The following is a 25,020-nucleotide window of genomic DNA, read 5'->3' on the forward strand; positions in this document are numbered from 1 at the left end:
AGCTCCACGTTTTCTTTTAATATTTGATGTAATTCATTGGGTTAACTGTTAACGTTTCATAAAACTTGAGACCCAATCATCACCAGGAACATAAAAAAAACCATTAAAAGTTACAGAAGTTTAATTAAAATTTTTGAAAATGGCCAAAGTTATCCGGTAAGTACTTTATGGACGATCCCTTAACTAAATAATGATATTTATATATTTGCAGCCAACGCATGCGCATAATAAAATCCCATGTTTTAATAAGTATTTTTACTTTAAGAATAATCATCATTTCATAAAAAAGTTATTATTTTAGATTTTAGTGAGCAGAAAATGACGTTTTTTAACTAAAACGAAAAATAGGGAATTTAAAAAGGTTTTTTGATTATAATTTTTTTTGGCGATGTTTTTTTATAAAATAATGACTATTTTTAAAATTTTTATATAATTTCGCTTCTTTGAGACCCAACATGATGTACTTTTGAAGAACTATTTTTTGATAATTAAATGGACCCGTCTGATGTTCAAGGGTCTTAGCTAAGACCCATGAACATCAGACGAGTCCATTTAAAAAAATTTTTTAGTGTTGCTCTAATTAGAGCACCACGAAATTTTTTTTTTTCAAAAACATTTTAATTCTAGTATTTTTTTATTATATAGAACGCATTTAGAGGGTGGCAGCATATATTTTTCAAAAATGTTGTTTTTTTGGACATCCTAATATATATATATATATATATATATATATATATATATATATATATATATATATATATATATATATATATATATGTATATATATATATATATACACACACACACATTTTTCATATTAATTTGTTTTATGTTTCTGACAATTTATTTAGTGGGGTAACTTTGAACGTTATTCAAAGTTATGCCCCCGTATGCAATAAAATGTATACAACAAAGTATGTTATTCTATAGCAACCCAGTAAGCACACAAACGTTTATTAAACGTCGAAACAACGTTTAGATTAAGGGTTTACATTTGGTCGATTATACGTTCAGAATGAAATCCAGATTAACGTTTAGATCAAACCTCCATAAAACGTCGAGATTACAACGTATTTTCGACGTCTATTATAGGGTTAATAAAGGCATATAAAGCGTATATTATACGTATATAAAGCGTTTAGATTTAGTTCAATTAACGTATATAAATTGTTTAGATTTAGTCTAATAAACGTCTAAAACGTGTTTAGATTTAGTCTAATAAATGTATATAAAGCGTTTAGATGTAGTCTAATTGAACGTATATTTAACGTTTAGATTTAGTCAAATAAACGTATGTATATCGTTTAGATTTAAATCTAATTAAATCCAACCTAATATATATATATATATATATATATATATATATATATATATATATATATATATATATATATATATATATATATATATATATATATATATATATATATATATATACACACACTTTATATGCTTTTCCCAAATATACAAATATTTTATATACTTATATATTATTTATAACTTTTTATAATTTACTACTTTTATACTATATATACCCATTATAAACTTATAAAATACGCTATAGTTTGGATTTACCTTACAAATAGCAGAGGGAAGGGGGGGGGGGTCCTTAAACTATATTTGTTTGTTTCAATAACTCTGAAAAATTTATTCGCATTATCCATTATGCCTTCGCACTAGCAATATTACAGTGAAAATTTATAATATCAATTTACGTCTAAAAAAATCCATTTTGCAAGAACGCACCTAAACAAATATTTTTTGTAAATTTAATCTCATTTAGCAAAAAATAAAAGTTTACATTAGTATTAAGTTAAAGATTACTAATAAAATTATTAAACTTATAAAAATGTATTTTGGATCACTGTGTCCTCTGGTTTCTCAAAAATCTTTCTAATATACCGTCCAACGAATGTTCATCAAGCGCCGGTTCTTGTTCATCGTGCGCCAGTTCTTTGTTCATCGGCCTCGGTTCTTGGGCAACATCATCATTCATATTCGTCTCCTGATTGTCTTATTTCGTAACCTGATTTGTAACCGCAAAAAACTATTTTAATTAAAATAATTTTAATGTACATTCATAAAATAAAATTAGAATTACACAGAACAACTTTATATATAGAGGATTTTCTGAATGGAAGTTTCCAAAATTTCCTGTACCATCCATGTTTATTTTTGACAAAAATAAACATGGAAAATTTCGAAAGTCGCGCCATATCATATGCAGTGGCTTTTACCAGCTCTGTTCAACCAAATTTCTTTAGCAAATGTAACTAAATTAAGCTAATATGCATCTAAATTAAAAAAATTAAAAAATTTATTTATTAAACCTTAATTAATGCAAAGATGAATACCTACTGCTACACTATCCAACTAACGCTTACAAAATGAATTTAAACTGTTTATAAAACTTACGAAAAAAGTTCTTGCAGCAGGACTTTCATAACGAGAGACCAGCAACTCATATTTTTTAACTGTGTCAATGTTGCAATCAATAATTTCTAAAACATCTGAGTCCATTAAGTTGTTGGCATTTTGGAAGGTAGATTGTCGCGATAAGAGTTTTTAACTTTTTAGCTTCCGACACTCGTTTATTATTTATTAATCAGTCGTTTTGCTTTCAGTTGTTGCAAGGAAGTGAATCTTGTAAACGCATTTAAATTAATTATTTAGCCAATAAAAAGTAATTTTTTAATAATTTTTTTTATTTCGTTTTAATTATGCCTATTTAAACCGCGTGATATAAGCTGTTATGTGAGTCTTCTGACCAATGGCTATATTGCTATATTATAATATAATAAACGTTTATTAAACGTCGATCAAACGTTTAGAATAGCAACTTATATTAGTCAATATTGTAAACGTTTGATTGACGTTTAATAAACGTATAAATTAAAAAATTTAAAGCGTAGATTTTAAATCTATAAATGTTTACGTTTAATTAAGGTCGATTAAAGGTTTACAATATTGACTAATGTAAGTCGATATTCTAAACGTTAAATCGACGTTTAGTAAACGCATATATAAAAAAGTTTGATATATACATTTCAAATCAAGCGTCAATTTTTAGTCAATAATAGGTCGCTAAACGTTTTATCTATTTTTCGACCGATTTCGATTAAATATTGACCAATTCTAAACCATTCTGTGTTTACTGGGAATGGAACACAATTATAGCAGGCCAACAAAATTATTTAGATTTTACATGCCTAATAACAAAAATTATGCAACTTTGACCACAAGCTGCTACACTAGCTGAGTGTACAAAGTATTCTGATTAATTTTTTTGAGAAAAATATCTGAAATATTTAATTCATTTTCAAGGAACAATAACAACCAATAAACAATGTAAAAATTTAAATTATCAAAATATAAACTATTTTTAATACTTTGATTTACCCCACTATTCAAAGTAACCCATTTATGGTACGCATATTTTAGAACCCTATGCAAGCTCAGGATAAGCAGAAATATGAACAATCTGATTCGCTGATTTAGGAAGTGAAGCAAGTGCGCTTTTATTGAAAAAATACAGTTAAAATCAAAACAAGCAGATTTACGAAATAAATTTCAAAGTGATAAACTAAGTTTATAAATAAGATTTTTATTGATAAACTTAGTTTATCTTTTATTAATATTAAAAGTCTTGTTATTATTAACAAAGAAAATTTATTTTATTTTAGTAGTCTTCAGAACATTTAAATGGTATCAAAATCTGTTTGAACAATAGAATTGTCGCTCGTAAAAAGAGTTGAACATTAGAGTTTTTTCAAAATTAAAACTATTAAACATTTTGTGAAGATTTAAAAAGTTTGCCAGGCTTCATTATATAAAAAAGATGACAATCAGATATTAATGCTCTATTTGAAAATTTAACAAAAGAAGTGAAATTTATGTTTTTCTACTGAACAGTTATTTTTTCTACAGTTACATATAAACACTGAGATTGCAAGCAAAAAGAAGTATTAAAGTATCGATGGATTATAGCATCAAAAAAACGTCATCAAAAATAATTGTGGCACTTTTTTGTATTGTAATATCATTCATCAAAAAACCAAAATCAGTTAAAAAATAAATTGATTTTGTTATGCTTGCTATTTCTTTTTGTTATATTTGTTTTGTCTCATTAGCAAGGTCCATATTTATACTTGTGTATCTAGTCTTACTTTAATTATTTGATTGTTTTATGTTTCATGCTTCAAATAATTGCGAATATTTCTTAAAAAAACTTTAGTTAAGTTGATTAGTAAAAAATATTTATTTATTGTAGTAAAATTATCTGAGGTATCCATAGCAACTTGATTTTATACAAAAAAATCACTGCGTATGAAACTTTTTTTTTCATTCTCCAAAAAAAATTTTCATTTTTGCTCTTCAAAAGTATTTAATGTAAAATGATTAAGCTTACCCGACGAGAAATTTTCATGTGCGCCATATATGGCAATTATATGTTAACCATATATTTACCACACTCCTTTATTGGATGACGTTGGTGCGTTTCATATATGGCTGTAATGTTTATTCATTTAAAAACACACTAAATAAGAAGAACTTTCATTTTTGCGCAAAAATGTCATATGGCCCACGTGTAATAAGCATTTGTTAGCCATATATTTACCACTCTCCTTTATGGGATGGCGTTGGTGCGTTCCATATGCGGCTATAATGTTTATCCTATTAAAACCTTATTTTTCTACAAGAAAGTTATAACAAAAAAACAAAAACAAATCTTCTGACTTGTTTAAATATCATATTTAAAAAAGTCAGTAGATTTGTTTGTATACTTGTTTGTATAGGAATACCAGTTAAAAAACTTAAATGGAAAAACAACATACTTTTTGCTTTTATTAATAATTTTATTCACAGATAAATATAAACGTACAACAACTTTTCATTAAACTTAAAAAACTCATTCTGTATTAGTTCTGTACACAAAACTAATCTGATGAATCGTGCAATGAAGAAGCAATATTTTCTTCAAATTCTTTATCTAGAATTCTCACAATGTCTTCAAACAGTAGCGAAAGATAGTTTCATATAAAATCCATGTACAATCAAAATCGAGAAAAAAATCAATAATAACTAAAGCTTGCTTACATTGCCCGCCGTTTTTAAAATTTAACGTTGTTTTATGGTAGCAAACACAACGATTAAAATGTTTTTATCTTCGTTTAGTATAACTCTGATTACAATTTTTTTCGTTAAGTATAACTCTGTTTAGAATAAGTATAACATAAGTATAATTCGTTAAGTATAACAACAAATTTTTATTCGTTAAATGTAACTCTGATATACAACTTTTATTGAAAGTTTATTTTGAATAATAATTCTCAAATATATTCATTAAAAAACCGCTCAAACATATTTACAGCTATGAATTAAAAATTATCAAAACTGTAAACCACATGGTATCATGAAATATTCTAGAGTTTACTACAACGCATTGCAATAGAATTGTCTTTACAAATGGTTAAAATTAAAAATTAAAAATGAGACAAGATTGTGTGTTTTAAATGTATAGCCCATATGATAGCCACACCTAATTTAGCACGTATTTATTGAAGGATTATACCACACTAAGTGGAGTAATTGTGTGGAGCATTATGTGTTCCACATATGGCCCACACTTATTATCAGCATATATGTCAATCATCAACTGGAATATAGTTTTACACTTTTATTCCACGTGTAAGCACTATGGCCACATATGAGCCACATATACCTTTCTTTTCGGGTATACTTATAATGTTATATGATAACATAATAAGTTTAAATTTAATAATAAGTACCAATTATGGAATACAATAACCAGTATTTTGTTCAATTTAACAGCTATATCTGACAAATATGTGTTTTGTATGCACAAATTTTTTAAATAGTACATTCAATGATTTTGCATTTGTGCAATTTTTCTTTTGTCTACCTCTTTACCCTTAGTTCTCCATTAAGGTGTGGTACGTTAGGAGTTATTCCATTAGGTAATTAATTTAATATATCAAAACAAATATTTGGCAATTAGGACATCAATTTTTTTCTTATAGTTTATTAATATGTTAATTAACTGTTAATTTTATTAACTATAATTATAATTGTTTATAACTATAATTAAATAACAATTATAATTGTTAATCATAAAGAGTTAAACATTTAAGTTTTTACAAAAATTTTTTTTTGTTTTACAGAACTAGCTTACATGTTCCATGTGAATCTAACTCTGAAGTTGTTGCTTTTTAGCTAAATTTTGAAAAAGATTATTAGGAGTGCATCTAAAGGAGTACTTTTAAAATTGAAATAAACAACATCATGAATTTGTATGTTTACGTTGTTTTTTTTTGTTTCTACCCATTCACTCTTTGTTCTCCATAAAAGTGTGGTTTATAAAAGTGTTAAGAGATATTCTTTTTATCTAAAGTTTTGGTCATTAATTTTTTATATCAAAACAAACTTTTGGACACCAGATCACAGGGGCGGCTTTGTCACGTTTGTGGGTTTAGTGTAATAATCAAGTTCACATACGTATAATTACGTATTTTAGTCAATTTCATTCGTCAGTATAATAGTCCAATTCTGTATAATAGTCAATTTACAAAAGAATATTTCTGGATTAAAAAAGTCCCAAGGAGAGAGGGGGGGGTACTCCCCATCCCCTCCCTCTGTCCCCCTAAAACCCGCCACTACGAGATCGAAGACTTTTTTTTAAAGTTTTTTATGCTACAATGTTTTGTAATCTTTTAAATACAATACTAAAGCCAGTCCAGCTCTTGCCTCTTGCTTACAATTATTTTTAAATTGAGAATGTTGCATTTTTTAGTTTGAGAAAATTGCATTGCCTAAGCTAGCCATAACCAGAGTTGTTAACAAGGCTAAAAGTAACAAGGCCAATGTCAAGGGCACAAGTTACAAGACCAAAGCCAAGGTCAAGGCCAAAAGTTACAAAGCCAAGGACGAAGCCAAAAGTTTTAAGGAAAAGACCAAAATTAAGAGCTTCAAGGCCAAGGCCTACGCAAACAATTTCGAGATCAAACATTTTTGCATTACGTTAAAGCCAATTATTAACAAAACTTTAAATAGCAAGTGCTGTCACAATAAAACCATATTTTGTAAGAATGGGCCAAGGTTATGCGCAGAATTCAACAAATCAATAAGAAAGTATGTTTTTTTTTCAAGGCAAGGCCAAAACAATTAAGGCCAAAATTTTCAAGGCCACGCTAAGCCCAAGGACTAACAACACTGGCTATAACAAGCAATAAGCCATATTCTCAAAATTAAAATGTTTTAGTAATGCGTCTATTATTAATTAGGGTAAAGTTCTGAAAAGCTATTAGGTAATTTTATTTTTATATTTTTCTAGCTAAATTATAAAATTAATGGGAACGTAATAAGAAAAAATCATACCAAGTTAATAATATTCTATTTATATTACAAGGTAAATTATAAAACTGTTTTTAAAAATGTATCGGATGAGAAATTGCATAGTCAAGTTTCATCATCTGTTTCATAGTTTGTTACAATAGTTGTCTTTTTTACGTATTTGAGTTATTAAAACCTTTAGGAAAACAAACTACATCTTTTAAAATCTTTATTTTTCAAGACAGTATTTTGAAAAACACGTTTTGATTTGTGAAGTTTTGTAAAAGTATAAGTATAATGTAGAAAATTTGATAGAAAAATCAAAATGTTTTGGTTTTTATTATTTGATTTTTTATGCGATTGTTTTTTTCTCTTTTATTGTTCAACACGCTTTTTGACATGATTTTATTTTAAAAGCCTCTTTTTTTAAATCAACCAATCAAATTGCGCATATCGCTGCCTATTCTGAGCCTGTATAGGGTTTCAAAACATGCTTACGTTACCCGTTACGTTTACCCGTAAACGGTTTACGATTTACGTGAAATTTTTTTTATAAGTTATGGAAAGAAACTGGAGAGGAACTAGTTATTTGTACATAAAATAAATTAAAGTTATATAAAATTAAAAACATTGAACTGATACATATTAGGAATTTTCATTTCAAATAAAATAGGCTTGGTAAGTTAAGACTTAAGGGGGAAAGTCCCTCAAAATTTTGGAATTTTTTGACTTTCTTTTTTTTTTGCTAATATGAAAGTAAAATTATTATGAAATTGAATGGTGAAAACAGTTTTTAAAAAGCAAAACTTTTTGTTAAATAACTTACATTTTTGTATGGTCATCTATGTGTCATTTTTCACTAGCAACGTCCCTTGTTACAGGGAAATTATCAATAAAATACATTCTCGACCCTTTTTTTGCATTATTTTTTTTCAGTTTTGTTAGAAATACAAGCTACAAGTCATATTTCAAAACCTTATATTCGAAAATCCGTGCTTAGATCCCTCATTTTAAGTCATCATTTCAAGCTAAAAATCTGTAATTGAGTAAAAATGAACAAATCTAAAATAGCAAATTGTGATGAAAGTGTTACTGGTAGAGTAAAGTTTTCTACTAAACATCTTAGAAAACGTAAATGTTCTTTTTATGGAATGAGAAAACAAGAGAAAACTGTAAATATTGGTTTAAATAGTGTCAATAGTAATGATGTAAATATGACAAACTATGTAAATACTGAAAGTCAATATGTATATGAAAGTGCATCAAAAAGAAAAGTTAAGCCAGTAATGGTACAAAGTAGAAACTTAGACTATGTTAGTGGCTACAGATTTTTTGACATGAAAATTGCTAATGATACTATGAATGAAGCTGCACAAGAACTCCGAGAAGGCAAATCTCTTAATGAGATAGTAGATCTGGAGTTTCGGTTGATGGAACATGGCAAAAAAGGGAATATAGTTCAAATAATGGAAACCAGCAGAAAATAAAGCACACATTTGCAATAAAAACTATGAAGGATCAGCTGGTGGGGTGGAAACTGCTGGTGCGATAAAGATAATCGCTCTCTAGAGAATTATAACTTGCGATACAAAGAATACTTAGGTGATGGTGATAGTAAAAGCTACACTACTGTCAAAGGAACATACAAGGAAGTTGAAATAATTTACCTGGATTGTATTGGACAATTTCAAAAGCGCCTTGGATCTCGTTGTCGGCAATTAAAAAAACAAGTCGAGGGCTTAAATGTTAAAGGCCATTTAACAAACGCTTCAATTGATTGTCTGCAAAATTATTTTAAAATCACTATTAGGAAAAATTCTGGAAACCTTGAAGGATGAGATCATCTGCTTTAGCAAGTTTATTTCATGTAGCATCTTCCACCAAAAATAATTAGCATTACCCGCATTGTCCCACAGGTAAAGACGGTTGGTGTAGATACAATTGCGATAAAGCTAATGGTACGAATGAGTTTAAACCAGGGCTAGGTCTTCCTATTGATATTGTACTTAGATTGAAGCCTATTTATGTAGAACTAACTTCAGATGCTTACTTGAATCGATTACTTCATGGGAAAACACAAAACCAAAATGAAAGCTTCAGCGCAATGATATGGTCCAGAATACCGAAGTCCAAATATGTTTCGCTTACACAACTAAAATTTGGACTTGCTATTAGAGTCTTTAATATAGGATTAAAGTCTAGTATCCTTATATTTTAAAAACTTTGTATGATACTAGGACAGCATACCATTTCTGGATGTATTTACTTGAACCAGAGAAGAGTCACGAAGACACGATCAAGAAACGAAGAATGATTTTAAAAGGCCGCAAACATAAAAAATTAGACAAATTTGAACAGAAAGGAAGTTTCTATGGGGCTGATGTTTATAATTAAACACTAACAAGAATATACTTTTTTATATTATATTTCTGTTATTACTGTTAGTTTATAATGTTTTTCATCTTAATTTTCTCTTATTTGTCATTTTTCTCAGAACGCAGGTTTTTAACTTCTCGGCAGAAGTATCTTGAAAACCGTTTGACCGAGTGTTTTTCTCAGAAAGATGTATACAATAAGCAGACAACTTTTTTTAAACGTTTTTTAAACAGAAAAAAATTTAGAAAACGTTTATAATTTTTGTGCTTAAAATGATAGCAAAAATTAAACATGACTACCACCTGACAGAAAAGTTGTTAACAAAAACTGTCTGCTTATTGCATAGATCTATCTTTCATCAATAAACTGGGAAAAATAGCTATTAATGACTTTCTGATCGACTGCAATCTTTGCCAGGGTGAAGGAACTAATTTCCCATTTTTCCTTAGTTACCAGGTAACCATGGCAACATGGTGCTATATTTTATGATAGAACTTTTTGATTTTTAATATAGTTTTATTTAAAACATATAACAACTTTGTAAATGCTTTGCTTTAAAAAGTAATTTTTTGAGGGACCTTGTACTTTCATTACTACAATAAAAGTACAAAATGAATCTGCATTCATTTTTTACTTTCATTGTAGTAATGAAAGAGGTGTTTGCTTAGGCAAACAATAGCCTCTCATAGCATAGCCATTAAGTATCTGCCAGCATACACGCCACAGCTTAATCCAACAGAATAATTTTTCTTCTTCTTTAAAGCATACTTATAAACAAGCAGAAAGACCTCGAAATACAGTTGGGGTAATCAGGAAATTTAAAAAGATTATGGATACTATAGATTATGGATATCGCTGGCTGGCCAGCGCTGGCTCGGCAACCATTTTTTAAATAAATAGCAATGGCAACAACCTAATTTATATTTTGAATAAATCTAAATAAACACATAAAATCCTATTTATTGTTTATATAAAATTATATTAGAGATTTTATGGGTGGTTGACTTGTCTATAAACGTGCATATAAGAATGAATAAACACATATAAGAATGAATAAACACGCATATAAGAATGAATAAATGTGCATATAAGAATGAATAAATGCGCATATAAGAATCAATAAACACCCATATAAAAATGAATAAACCTGTAAGACGATAATAACATATCTTATTTGGACATTGAACAAAACTGCACTGAGTACAAAATCTTTGATAATTTTATAGGGTATTGAACAAAATTTCAGGATAATGATCAAAGCAACACTAATCACATATAATATATAATCTTGTTTTCTTTATCAATTTTACAAAATGAAATACCATGGAAAAAATAAACTCAAAAATAATTCTTTTAAGCAAACATATAGGTTATCACCAGTTTGAAGAACTATGTTAGAATTATAATATTATATAGTATTATAATTATAATACTTTATATTCTATATTATATATTTATGTATTTCATAAAGTCTTATAAGCAGTCTTCTTTGTTTTTTGGTTTTGTTTTATGGGTTTTTTAGTTTTTAAAATTAATTTATAATATTGTTTGCCAATTTCATGGGGAATATACTTCAGCATTTTGGCTAAATCTCTCTTTTTATTTTCCAATAGTATAAATTGCTCAGTTTTTAGGGCCATAACTTTTGGAAATTGCAGTAATTCAATAGATTTTTGTTTCCTTGTACTTTGTTTATATCCAATTCTAAAACATTTAAAGTCTTCATTGAAAAATGTTTTAAAATTGACTTTCAAAATTGTATTTTTATTGTACACAATTTGCTTTATTTTTGTGTAAGGAATTTTAGAAAATAGTGAGGTTGCTGCTTTTTGATAGACCAGAAAACCTGTGGTAACCATCTGCAGGATTTTGAAATTACTTGATTTTGTAGGCATGTTTTTTAATACTCTCTTATCAGGCCGATTGGACTGTATATTTCTAAATTTTTAGTGTAACGCTCTATAATCAGAGCCAGGACTTGGTAACTTACAAGAGATTGATGTAGCCCACAATCAATCTCTTGTAAGTTACCGAGTCCTGGCTCTGAAAATTTTTGCTCTATAATTTCAATACTGCCGCTGTCTTCTGACTTTAAAAAATTAAGTAATGCTAAACTCATTATTGAATTTTTATTTTGTGGAACGCAACTGTCCGACCGCAGAATGATTTTACTTATATAAGGAATGTCTTTTACAATATTTTATAATATCTTCACAACAGCACTAGCAATATCATTGCCAGATCTCCTGCTTAAGTATTCGGACTATATGTTGTTGTATACCTTTTTGTTAATATTACAATGACCAGTTAAATTGTGAACATTAAGTTTACTGAAATAATAAAAGCTTGATACATTAGCTTTTGGCAGATTAAAACATTTTCAAGATCAAAAACTAAAACTATTATACCGTTAATTATCTGTCGGCCCTTCATTCTTTCCTCAAATCTTTCTATTTTTCTTTGGATGTGCAATTCTTGCTGACTTTCTTTCCTCTGATGGTTGTTCAAGGACTTTATACTCTTTGCATTCATCACATCTATCTTTTTTAGGTTTAAAAAATGATAAATTAAACTCCTCATTGAAGACTTTTCTGTAAATGTTTTCTTTTACAGCATTTTCATTGTAACCTTGTACAGATTATACATTTTTGTTAAAGTTAAACTACCATCTAAATATTGCTTATTGCTTTTGGCACGGCAGTAATGTGATTCGACAACAGGAAACAATTTAATGTGATTTCTAACCATTTCTAGTTTTTCGTTTGATGTATGTTCTTTGATATTTCGACCTTTGAGTGGTGATCTTGGTACAGAAGTTGTTGGATTTTTAATTTTTTCACGAAAGTAATATATAAATTGTTGACTGATGCTCAGTGTGCCACAAAATTCTTTACAAATTTGCACACGTGTATTGTTGTGTTCTAAATAATACTTGTAACGGGTGATGCGGAAGTTATCGGACAAATCCTAATTTCATGATTTGAGCATAATAATTAGTTTTTGTGGTTTTATGCGTAGGCATAAACGTTCTATAAAATATAAACTTTATTATTTGAAACACAATTATTTAAAATGAGGTTAAATGCAGCTGAACGAGAATCTTTTCGAAAGCGACTAAAAATGTTATTTGTAAATAAACCTAATATAAAAAAAAAAAATCGTAAATCGTTTTGAAAAGAAAGGATTTGCTCGAAGTACAATATATGATAACCTAAAAAGACTTGAAACTGTTCAATTGTTTTCTGATAGAAAGCACCCTGGTCGTCCGACATCCTGGACTAGAGAAAAGAAAGCCGAATCAACGAGACTTGTCAACAATCGAAAAGGGGTCAGTCAGAGTAAAATAGGTATTAAATTCGGTGTAAATCAATCGACAATTGGTCGTCAGTTTAAAAAAAAATATATTAAATATAGAAAACGTGAAAAGACTCCAAAATACACTATAGAACAACAAATAAAGGCAAAGAAAAGAAGCAGGAAACTAGTTAACCAACTCTATAACACAAAATCGCTTCTAGTCATCGATGACGAAAAATACTTTTGTTTTGCAGGGGACAACATGCCTGGAAGTTCTGGATACTACACAAACAACAAAAAGACATGCCCAGAAAGTGTTCGTTTTATAGGAAAAGAGAAATTTCCAAAAAAATTATTAATGTGGATAGCCATATCTGACCGTGGTATGTCCGAGCCATTGTTTCGCACTTCCAAGGCTGTAGCGATCAATTCATCAATCTATATTAATGAATGTTTAGAAAAACGACTTCTTCCATTTATTCACAAGTATCATGGAGACTTTAACTATATATTTTGGCCAGATTTAGCAAGTTCTCATTATTCTAAAGATTCTCTAAATTGGATGGACCAATATGTCTATTACGTTGATAAAGAATCCAATCCCCCAAATGTGCCTCAAGCACGACCAATTGAAAATTTTTGGGGACATTTGGCACAGAAGGTTTACGAGGGAGATTGGCAAGCTTCAACAGAGCAAGTTTTGATTGATCGCATTAAACTAAAACTACAAGAAATTGATTTAAACTTTTTACAGTCGCATATGAAAGGCGTCAGAGCAAAATTGAGATCAATTGCAGATGGTGGTGTTTTTTCATATAAAAAATAATATATTTTTATTAAAAGATAAATGCTTTATTTAAAAAAAACATAATATTAGTTTGTTTTTTTATTTATAAATAAGTTATTGACGTTTTTATTTTGTCCGATAACTTCCGCATCACCCGTTACACATGTGATTTTCTGCTCTTTTCTTTGTATATTTGCTTCCAAAACGGTTCACCCCTAATGGTGTACTTACTATAAAAATATAGCTTTTTCTCATCCTACAATTTATAAAATTGTTTCATTATTTGATTTCTTTCTCCATTGGAAAAATAGTCACTGCATTTATGACTGCATTTCGGTTTACAGTCTCCTTTAACTTTTTTTGCATAATGTAGTTGTCCTTTAACATCAACATACTCTTCTCCTCTCTCTCTCTTTGTTTTCCTTATATTTTTTTGCCAATTTTCTGGGGTCTTTTTTCTTTTTTTAGTTAATGTTCCTTTACTTTCCGTTGTTGAAATCGAAGATTTAAATTTATTTAAACTATCTTCATTCTTTTCTGTAGATGTTACGCATTACTTTGTTCCACATGTTCGATGTTGTAAATATCCTCTGTCATACTCATGGTGTCATATTCAGTTTCATTTATAGTATTATCATTATTTTCAATTACTAAAGATTTATCCGATTTAAGTGTTGACTAACTGACAACAACTTTTTATCAAACAACTTGTCACGCGACCTCAACGGACGCAGTGATTGAACTACTCTCGAGTCCTTAATACAAGGGTGGGTGGGAATAAACGGGGTGGTGGTGGTAATTTTAGTTAATATCTTATAAGAATAATATTTTTTTTTAGTTTTGAGATAATTTTTTGTTGTTAACAAATAAAAATTAATAAACAGGGCCGGGGTCTTATTAAGCTTAGGATGAATGGGAATGTTTCCAAAAATTATTAAGCGTCCCCCTCCCCCACCCACCCCCCTTTTGTATTAAGGACTCGAGAGTAACGACGATTTGGAAGTTAAACCACTATTACACATGCATTAAAATAACGTTTTGGTTTGTTCAATATCCGAATATTGAACAAAATTTAATAAATTGATATTTTCTTTTTTGGATTTTAAACAAAATAGATTTGAACATTTGGATAAAAAATGCAGATTCTGTATATTTTATAGTAGATATTAAACCAGCTTATCTTAAAATGAAATTCTGTAACAGTAACTCATTTTCAGTAAAAAGTGGGTATTGAAAAAACCAATTCAAGGGTGACGAGATGTTAGAAATGTAAATCACTTAATTATAAAATTGAAAACGTTATGCAACAAAATGACGAAGCAAATTTAATCTCTTTAAAAGGTTAAATTACAGAAAAATATAAATTCTGTGTTAAAGCCGGTGATTAAATTCTTTAAAAACTTATATATCATGAAAAAAATGCTTCTTACATATCGAAGTCACATCATCAGGTAAAAAAGTGTTTTTGAGAAGTTATTAATGACAAGATAATTTAAAAGGTTTAAACATTTTTCTATTTTTGCTAATAAAGCTTTTGACAGTTAAAGTAAAGAACGATTATTAATTATATGGTTTGTTGATTCAATAAGAGAATTTATCAGTTTCTTAGATTGCACAAATGTTGTTACTAGTAAGGATTGCTTTACTTTTTGGTAAAAAGTATTTCAGATTCTTCTTTATATATCATGAATTGCAGAGTTCATTGATATGATGGTGCAAGAGCAACTGATGGTCACACTAAAGATTTGTCCTTTTGTATTTTAAATATGAATGAAAAAGGTGCATATACTCATTGCACCAGTCCATAGACTTAGTTCAGCTACTTGTGCCTCATAAAGTGCAATATGTCAAGTATCTTTTTGGCACTATGTCATATTTTGCAATATGTCAAGTATCTTTTTTGGCACACTTTAATGAGGTATCATACTTTTTAAACTTATACGTACCAGACAACAAATGTTAGAAGAGCATATTGAAAGTACCGTTCCTTTGGCAGTTAAAAAAACAATTAAAATGTTTTTGCAGAAGGTTAGGTGGAAAAAGTTTACTTTTGTTTTGGATACTTTTCAAGAACTTTGTGCTAATTCCTACAAAAATGATTTCAGAAGTTAATTTTTGCGTGACACTAGAAGGGCTTCATCCTATCTTTTTGTGACTTGAATAGAATTCCCATGCTTTAATCTTGTGACCTTCATTTATGCGAAGCCTTTTGGTTAAATTTAAAAAGGTGACTTCAATTTTAATATTACTGAGTTGTTAAAAGTGATAAATTTGCCTGCTTGAGAAAACATTTGAAATTTACTTGCTACTACCATTAACTTCATGTGAATGTGAGTGGATATTATTCATTTTGGCGCCTGAAAAATAATATGTTAAGTACCATGGTACAGTGCCAACAACACTGGTGTTATCATTTTTTATATATAAAATGTTATGTTGTATTTGTTATATTGGCAAATGCTTTTGTTTTTTGAATTGATTTTGTTCAGATTTTATGTATTTATCAGCAAGATTTAATATAATAAAGATTTTAAAATTTACTTTTTTTTAACAAAACGGGGCAATAAGAATGCGTCTCTAAGTACCTCTTTATATAATTTAAAATTTCTTATTATAATATAAAAATATTTTATTATAATTTGTGTTATTTTGTAATATATTTGTTACAAAATAAATATAAAATTTTGCAATGTGTAAATTATTTTAATAATGGTAATGTGAAAATATAGTTTTTAATAATAGATTTGTAAATAATGTGTAAATATATAATTTAATAATAATAAGTTATAACCTTGCTTATTTTTAAGTGAAGAAAGGCTCTTAATAAATTAACTAATATATATATATATAATATAATATAATATATAGATGTATATATATATATATATATATATATATATATATATATATATATATATATATATATATATATATATATATATATATATATATACATATATATATATAACAACAAATATAACAATAAATGTTTCGACTAACACAAGTCATCTTCAGTTAGAATTAAATATTTAAAGTTTGTCAAAATACCTATTGAGGTGTTAAAAAAAAACAATACAAAATATAACTATTCTTGTACAAACTAATAATAATATAATTACAAAAGTACAATATCATGTCATACTAAAGAAATAAGAAATAACAAAAGAATAGGTTAAAAAGACACGCAATATGGATAAAAAATAGCAACTAAGCAGAAAGTGTCATTTGTACATGATTAACCTGTTTATTCATACCAGGTTTTAATCATTCTATTAGCATACTTTCTTTAAGTTTTAGCTCGAATTTGTTAGATGCTGGAATCTAACAAATTCCGAAAAACAGAAAAACACTAATTATTTATTAGCATGAAACAATTTTCATAAGCATGGAGATGTTTATAGATATGAGACTTTTTGTCCCTTTTGTAATGTTCAGATATCCGGGTCTTGAGATGACGAGTAGTTTCACCTATATAGCAAGAATTACATCCTGTACATACGAATTTATACACCATAAATGATTTTAACTCTAGAGAAATAGGATCCTTAGAAGAAAAGAAATTAGAAATTTTCAGTGAGGTGAATACTAATTTAATTTGAATTTTAAATATTTAATTTTAACTGAAAATGACTAGTATATTTACATTTTTAGTGCTTAAAAGAAATTTTGGTTATATATATATATCAGATGTACCCAAATAATTTCCTGGGTCCGCCCCTGAATAGTGTAAAACTTTGTTTTCTATTTGCATTTTTACAAGTACTGCTTTGCAGATTTTAGGATTACAGACCCCGGTTTGGTCAAACAACTTGAAATGCAATATTTTTTTAAATCATCAAACATATTATTAAGTTAAGTTTTAACGATTTTAAAATATTATAATTATTGTATAAATAATCTGTATGTTGTTTATTAAAATTTTACATTTAACTAAGAAAAAATACTTTTTTTTGTAAAACCTAACGAATATTTTTGGCATTTAAGCCAAAAAGTATTCTAAATATACATTTCAAAGTTCGTGTATTGCATTTGATTTCATCAGGAAGTTCTCTATTTAAAATCTCTATAAAAACGTGATAGTGAAAAATGAATTGCATATTTGAAATCAAAATGAGAAATGGTCTATAAAAGATGTATTGTTTGCTCGACAAAAAAAAAAAAAAGCTTGTCGACCTGCTTTACTTGTGATTGTTCTTGTACAAGCTCTATCAAAAACCTGCTCATGTTTTAATTTTGCGTCTGACTGTCTTTTTTATAAAATTAAATAAGATTTTAAATAAGATGTTAATTTCACACATTCTTTTGTAGAAGATTTCAACTTTTTTAATTCATATTAAACGAAATAATTTATTGGAATAAAAAAATACATAAAAGTAAATTTGAATTCTAAAAACTACAGTAAATACGAATGCTTTTTAGCATTCGTATTTACTGTAATTTTTTGTATATTTATTGCATAATATTTTGTATACTCAGGGCTGTCCTGAGGAGGGGGAGCAGGGTGGGGCGTAGAGGGCAAATGTCGGCCAACGGGGACTTTTTTTTTTAGATGAGCTAGTGGGCAAAAAAATATTTTTTTAGCTTTAGTCGACAATAAACAGACACGTCACTCCCCATCCCCCTTTAAAATCTCTTCGGGATGATCCTATGTATACTTATTGTGTAAAAGTTCAGTAGGGGTGAGTGGGGCACCATGATACATGGGGCACCATGAAACATTGTAATTGTGGAGGCATCTTAAGAGTTATGACAACCACTTTTATATTGTGAAACAGTTACTACTAGAGCTATGTTTCTGTATGTATCTCATTTGACATTTTTAGGTCTGCGAGGGGTTGAAATTTGTGTTTTTTTGGTGACAAAGTAATTTATTACTCTTTAAAGCTCATAAGTTTTAAGGTTTATTCATTGCATTATCAGTAAGTAACATTATTTTGTAAACTTTAATACATAAGCTTTTTACTTTATTAAACAAAATCATTAAAATAACAAGTTGATACTAAAAATAAAGCAATTGTTTTCTTTTAGCAAGTATGGGGTAACTTGAAACAGCATTTATGGGGGGCCCTAAAACTGTAGAATAGTACTCCACTGTGTTATAAACAGTTTTTAAAATCATTTCTTTTAATATTTATAGCCAATTTTAAAAAGATTTATGTAAATAAAACACAAGGAGATCCCATTTCAATACAAAGTCATTATTTATTGACGCTTAAAAAGACATTTAAAACGATATATTATCTGGTCTTCTGAAATTTGACTTGGACAACTGGATGCATTATTTGGGTTATAAATATTATTTTGTTTATATATTAAAAAAATTCTGCTTTTTCTTTTATGTTTTAAATTTTTTATTTACTTTTTTAATGATGCTCATAGTGTGTTTCAAGGTACCCCACCCATGGGGTACCTTGAAACAAATTTCTAATTTTACTTTAACTAGTCTTACAAGCTTAAACTGTTATATTTTGGTAATTTATAGAATTTATTTTGTAGGAATAAATTTATTCTACAAATTAAACCAATTACCAAAAAGAAAAGTGTATTAAAAAAATTGTTTGGAAGCAAAAACCAAAAGCGTGTCATGGTGCCCCACTCTCCCCTGCTTTTTTTTAAGCGATTTGTTTTTACTGTATTTTTTAAACAAAACGCTTAAAAAAAGTACTGAATTTTTATGCAATAAGACAAAAGTAAAACGTTGTGTACTGCAATGTTTTCACTTTTTTAATCCAGTTCTATTGGTTAATCTTACTATGGAATAAAATTGTGTTTTTATAATTTGCGGAACTGAGAATTTTAAAAAAGCTTGAGGCAGCACTAATTTTTAAGAAAAAAAAGCAAAACTATAAATTTGTTAAAGTTTTGAAAACGGCCCATTTTTTCAAAAAGAGGGTGACAGCCACTAAAGATAAAATAATCGAGTTATGGTTTTCAAAATCGTATATCTTTTGTTCGACTTTAAAAGCCGTCAGTTAGGCGAAGTTTCTTAAATTAAACGAAGTTGAAATCCGTTAAACTTCGAAAAGAGTTAATTAAACGGTTATGAAAGCCGTAAAAAGTTGTAGCTTTAACTTTTAATCGACTTTGAAAACCTTTAAAAGTTGTTAAAAATTAATTAAAACGATGTTGAAAGCCACAAAAAGTTGTAAATCAAAATTTTACGGTTATAAAAATCGTATAAATTTTTTTACATTATATTTAATGAATTTGAAAAACTTATAACTTTGTGTATGTTATTTAGCACGATTTAAACATTGTAAAACATCAGACAAATATGCCAAATATCGCTGGTTTGGCAGTACTTCCTGAAGGAATACAGGGGAGATAAGGCCTATGGTGTGTGCAATATCTGAAAGAAGGACCTAAAAATGAATTCTGGGTCAATATCGACCCTAAGTGGTCACCTGCGATTCAACCATAAGGATAAGTACATCAAAATATATCAGAATCAAAAGATACGAGATGAGGCAGAAGCTGCCAAAGAGGACAAAGTTGAAGAGGCAGAAGATGAATTGGAAACAATTGGCACTGGTAATTTAGTTAAACAATGGATGTTACGATGCGATGTAGCAAAGTTATACGACTTCATGTCAAATTTATATGGTTTATTATTGATGAAAACAACGGTATCCGAAGTTAATTCAATGTTAACACACGTATACGATTTTTTTAGGTAACAGGAAAAGAAAAAGGGTTTTAAAAGCCAGAATGAATCTGTGCTATCCAACACTGAGCACCACTCAACTTTGTGGTGAACCACTCAACTTTGTGGAGCTCATGGTTTACCTTGCAACTGACAATCAGCCTTTCTCTATGTGTGACTCTGTCCCGTTCCAAAGACTGCTTGCCCACTTTGACTCAAGGTTTAAGGTTAAAATTGGTGCCTGCATGGTTCGCTTCAAGTTACCTCTCCTCTATAGGAATCTTTGTAGAGCTAAACGATTTCCAAGTGGAAGATGAGACATCATGCTAAAGCATGATGTCTCATCTTGCTGTAGACTGCCTGTTACACCTCTTCTTGAAAGGCTAACAACCGCACGCTTATGGTGTCAGGGATGAGATTTTTGACAAGTTTAAAAATGAATCAAAACAGGCATTCTTACTTATGGATTTTAATATATTCAATTTTAAATGTTTTTTTTAATTAAAACTCAAATACAAAAAATAATTAGTACAAAAATTGTGTCACTGAGTGTATCAACAATTTTTTTAATTACCTTAATTATGGTATTACCTCTATGGCGTTTGCTAATTTATTTACGTTATTTCTATGAAGTAAACTAATTTATGTTATTTCTATGGTGTATATTAATTTATTTACTTTTTATTTTTAAATCTTAGTTTAAACTTTTAAGTTTTAACCAAATGATAATATCTTATTTATTTTTTCTTATTCACTTGATCTTACTCTTTCCTTAAATTTTGATTCTTTAAATTTTTCTTTAAAAGTCAACGAGTTGTTATCTATTTTACTTTTATATTTTTTTTAATAAACAGTTTGTTAACTGTTTATATTATTAAACTGCAAAAAAAAAAAAATAAATAAATAAAGGCAAGAGCTATTAAGTATAGCATTAAAATAATTTCTTTAAAACTAGTTAAATATCTTAATCTAATAATACATACTTAATCTACTAATCTTAAGGCAATCGAACAAAGTAATAAAAATTTTATTTTGAGGGTACGATGTCATACGGGGGAGGGGGGGGGGTTTCAAAGTTAAACGAACTTTTTAAAAATTATTTGAATTTAAACAATTTTAGATTAAAGTGAGCGAAGTTATAAGAAGTTTACTAAACGTTTAACTTCCTTCCTTTTAGACTGTATCCAGTCAAGGCAAAAAAATGCTACAGCTGAGGGTCCTCCGATTACCGTTGAGTGGGCAAAATTTAGAGAAACAATTGTGATAGATTCGAAGGTTGATGTCCTTGACTGGTGGCGGACACATCGCAGAGAGATGCCCATCTTGGCAGGACTAGCACGGGATTATTATTGCCTGCCAGCCTTAAGTGCCTCAAGTGAGTGGGCCTTTAGTGAAGCTGGACAGGTGGTCCACGAAAAGAGATGTAGGTTGTCTCCAAAAACCACTGAGAAGTTGGTCTTCAGCAACGAGAACTTCGATCTACTAAACTCCTTTATACCAGTTTGGGAATCCATGGAAGAACAAATGGCAGCTAGACCTGCTCCAGACAAAGATCAAAATGATGATGATGACTCAGACTAGGATGATGATAATGATACCGCTACATTAAAAATGAAATCTTTAGTATTGTTGAACTGGAAAGGTGAGACATCATTTGGGCTCCAAGGCCAGGAACTAACACAAAAAAATGAGAATGAAAGACTGGAAGCAGACAACTTTATCAATTTTATGATTGAAAACTGCGGAAATATACTTTATTCGAAGTAATACGATTTTGAAAGATTGTAATGGTTTTTTTAACCTTTTTATCTACCATTTTTACAATTTAAAAATGGTAGATAAAAAGGTTAAAAAAAAGCTTCATTAAAAAAACCTCATTAAGAGCATAACTATGTAAACCACATGAGGACTTCTCACACCCCCCCCCCCTCTCTTCTCAACGAACCCTGTTATCTGACGTGTGCCCCTTATTAAAAGTCATGAAGCTCCCAGTCTGCCACTGATGCATCGAAACATTTATTTTTAACTTTATTTAAAGATACCATTTTCTTGTAATACGAGCATGCTCAAAATGCCTAGTGTTTTTTTAGTAAAGTTACTTAATTTAAAGTCCTAAAATTGAACAGTTTTAATTGCTTTTTGAATAAAAGCAAAACATAGTAAACATTTTTAATATTATATTATTATTTAAAATATTTAAAAACTTGTATTTTTGTTTAAAAGTTTGAGTTAACAAAATTAAAAAAATAACGGATTAATTTTTTTTTTTTTCGTAAAAATAAAGTATTGTTGTAATAAAAAGTAGTTTAGAGTTTGATTTTTCAATGATAAATTTTGTTAGTAACAAATCATTATATTCCACAAATTAGTTTAAACTTGACAATTACTAATTGTCAGATTGGTATTTTTTCTTAATTAATGTTGTTTTTTTAAACTAATTTAAAGTGCTCTTAGTGTTTTTTTTATCTTTTACTTTATTTATTAATTTTTGCCAGCAACCATTTACAATTTTAGGTAATTTCCAACATATAAATTATTTAAAAATATTTAATACAAATACATTTCATCATATATAGTAATTACGCGACCGGAGAATTTAAAGAAAAACCTGAAAATCTTATCAGTAATTCTGGTAATTAAAAAGGGGATAAAAGTGTATTGTTAGAAAGAATCAAGTAAAAAATTTTGATTGGCATTAAATTCAACTATGTTCTTTTTGAACTTTTGTGCGGTATTGGCTTCTCTAAGTTTACAACTTAGGCTTGTAAAATGGTTTTATAGTATTGGGCCACGATAAGAAATGGAGAATTTTGTAAGTTTTAATATACGGAAAGGCTTTACAAATCTTCTTGTAGATTGAGTATTATATCGGTTTGATGCTTTAGGAAAATATTTTCGAAACATTTGAAGTTTTAGCGTTTGTGAAGTGATTTTGAAAATAATTCTTGCTGCGTGATTCTGTTGCTTGAGGAGACATTCGAGTTTAGATTTGTCTGTACTACCCCAAACAATATTGCCATAAGATAAGTAACTACTGATAAATGCAAAATATAGCTGAGTTAGTGTAGATTTGTCTACAATTTGACGGGTTTTATATAAAATTCCAATATTTCTCAAGATTTTAATGCGAATATATTTAACATGATCCCATGGACCATGAGTAGTGATTCCCAAAAATTATTTATTTGCAAAATTTTGGATCCATCCAGCAAAAATTGTTTTAGTAGATTTGCAGTGAACCTATGCATTTTTTTAACGGCTCATTAGAGTTTTGCTTATAGGTTACTTAATGGACTATTAACGGCAGCCGCTATAAATAGCAAGCCGATAACTTTCCGACATAATAATAGTGGCTAGTCACTTTTGGCAGCTGCCTCTAATGGTCCAATAAGTAACCGATGAACAAGAGTGGAGTTCGCTCAAATTGCTTATAAAGGTCCACTGAAACTTCGCTAAAGAATGTTTGCTGGGTAGCATAGTTTTTATTTTGAAAATATACCGATTTTTGCGTAAGGCCAAATAGAAGTAAATGTTTAGAATATAAGTATATATATACTGCATATTTTTCCATCTTTCTTAAGTTTTGCAATTCGCAGATAGGCATTAAACTATTTTTAAACACTTTTAAAAGACGATTTTACATAAAATTTATATATATATATATATATATATATATATATATATATATATATATATATATATATATATATATATATATACACTGAGGCATATTCGTTTAGACGCATCAATTTTTTTCTCTTTGTCTTAATTTTTTCTATGAATTGTCAACTGATATGCATGCAAGTTATTATCAAAATAATTGTTGTGTTGTGGGCTAATAAAAATCACAAAGAAATTTTTTCTATGTGTCTTAATTAACATGAGAGTATGTTTGATATACAAAAGTACATTTTTTAATTGGAATATATCTATAGACGCAGTCATATTTTTGACAATAAAAGATGGAAACTAGTAATGCGTATGTCCTCCATTACACTGGATCACCTCAAAAATTCTGCCTTTCATTGACTCCACAAGTCGTTGAAGTGTAGTTTGATCCAACTCGGACCATGCTTCAAGGATTTTACACTTTAACTCAGTAACAGTTTTAAATTGGTGTCCGGCTGCTTTAGCTTCATAAACTTTTCTTGATAGCATTCCCCACACGTTCTTGATTGGATTTAAGTCCGGGCTACAAGCTGGCCATTCGAGAACCAGGATGTTGTGGTCTTTACACCATTTCATAGAATGCCTAGGTGTGTGAATTGCAGCATTATCTTGCTGAAACATGGCATTATTGTCCATGTTTTCATACATATAAGTTATGAGAACATCATCCAACATTTCTGTATACTTTATCGAGTTCATTTTAGGTAAACCACAACACAGAGTCAATTTTCCTGAATAAGAAAATCCACCCCAAACCATTAAACTTCCTCCTCCATAATTTCGTTTTATTTGTGGGTCATTTATTCCTCTTAGATCATGCCAATAACAACTGTAAGAGTCCGGACCATCTAAATTGAACTTTTTTTTATCTGAAAATATTACTTTCCTTTAGGCATTT

The 25,020-nt window shown here is 28.7% G+C and overlaps 1 protein-coding gene and 1 long non-coding RNA gene across 2 annotated transcripts; one reads left to right on the top strand and one right to left on the bottom strand.

Annotated features, from left to right (window-relative positions):
* Positions 1–1,755: 1,755 nt before the first annotated feature.
* Positions 1,756–2,827, bottom strand: LOC136076473 (uncharacterized). Its single transcript, XR_010636301.1, has 2 exons — positions 2,416–2,827; positions 1,756–2,294 (listed from the first exon to the last, which is right to left on the bottom strand). It is a non-coding gene; the product is annotated as an uncharacterized LOC136076473 (long non-coding RNA).
* A 9,971-nt stretch (positions 2,828–12,798) lies between these two features.
* Positions 12,799–13,849, top strand: LOC136075991 (uncharacterized). Its single transcript, XM_065789448.1, has 2 exons — positions 12,799–12,855; positions 12,905–13,849. Exons 1-2 carry the CDS (start codon positions 12,799–12,801, stop codon positions 13,847–13,849), a joined length of 1,002 nt encoding a protein of 333 aa, XP_065645520.1.
* Positions 13,850–25,020: the final 11,171 nt, after the last annotated feature.

Source organism: Hydra vulgaris, chromosome 02, assembly GCF_038396675.1.
Source record: "Hydra vulgaris chromosome 02, alternate assembly HydraT2T_AEP".
NCBI classification, from domain to species: domain Eukaryota; kingdom Metazoa; phylum Cnidaria; class Hydrozoa; order Anthoathecata; family Hydridae; genus Hydra; species Hydra vulgaris.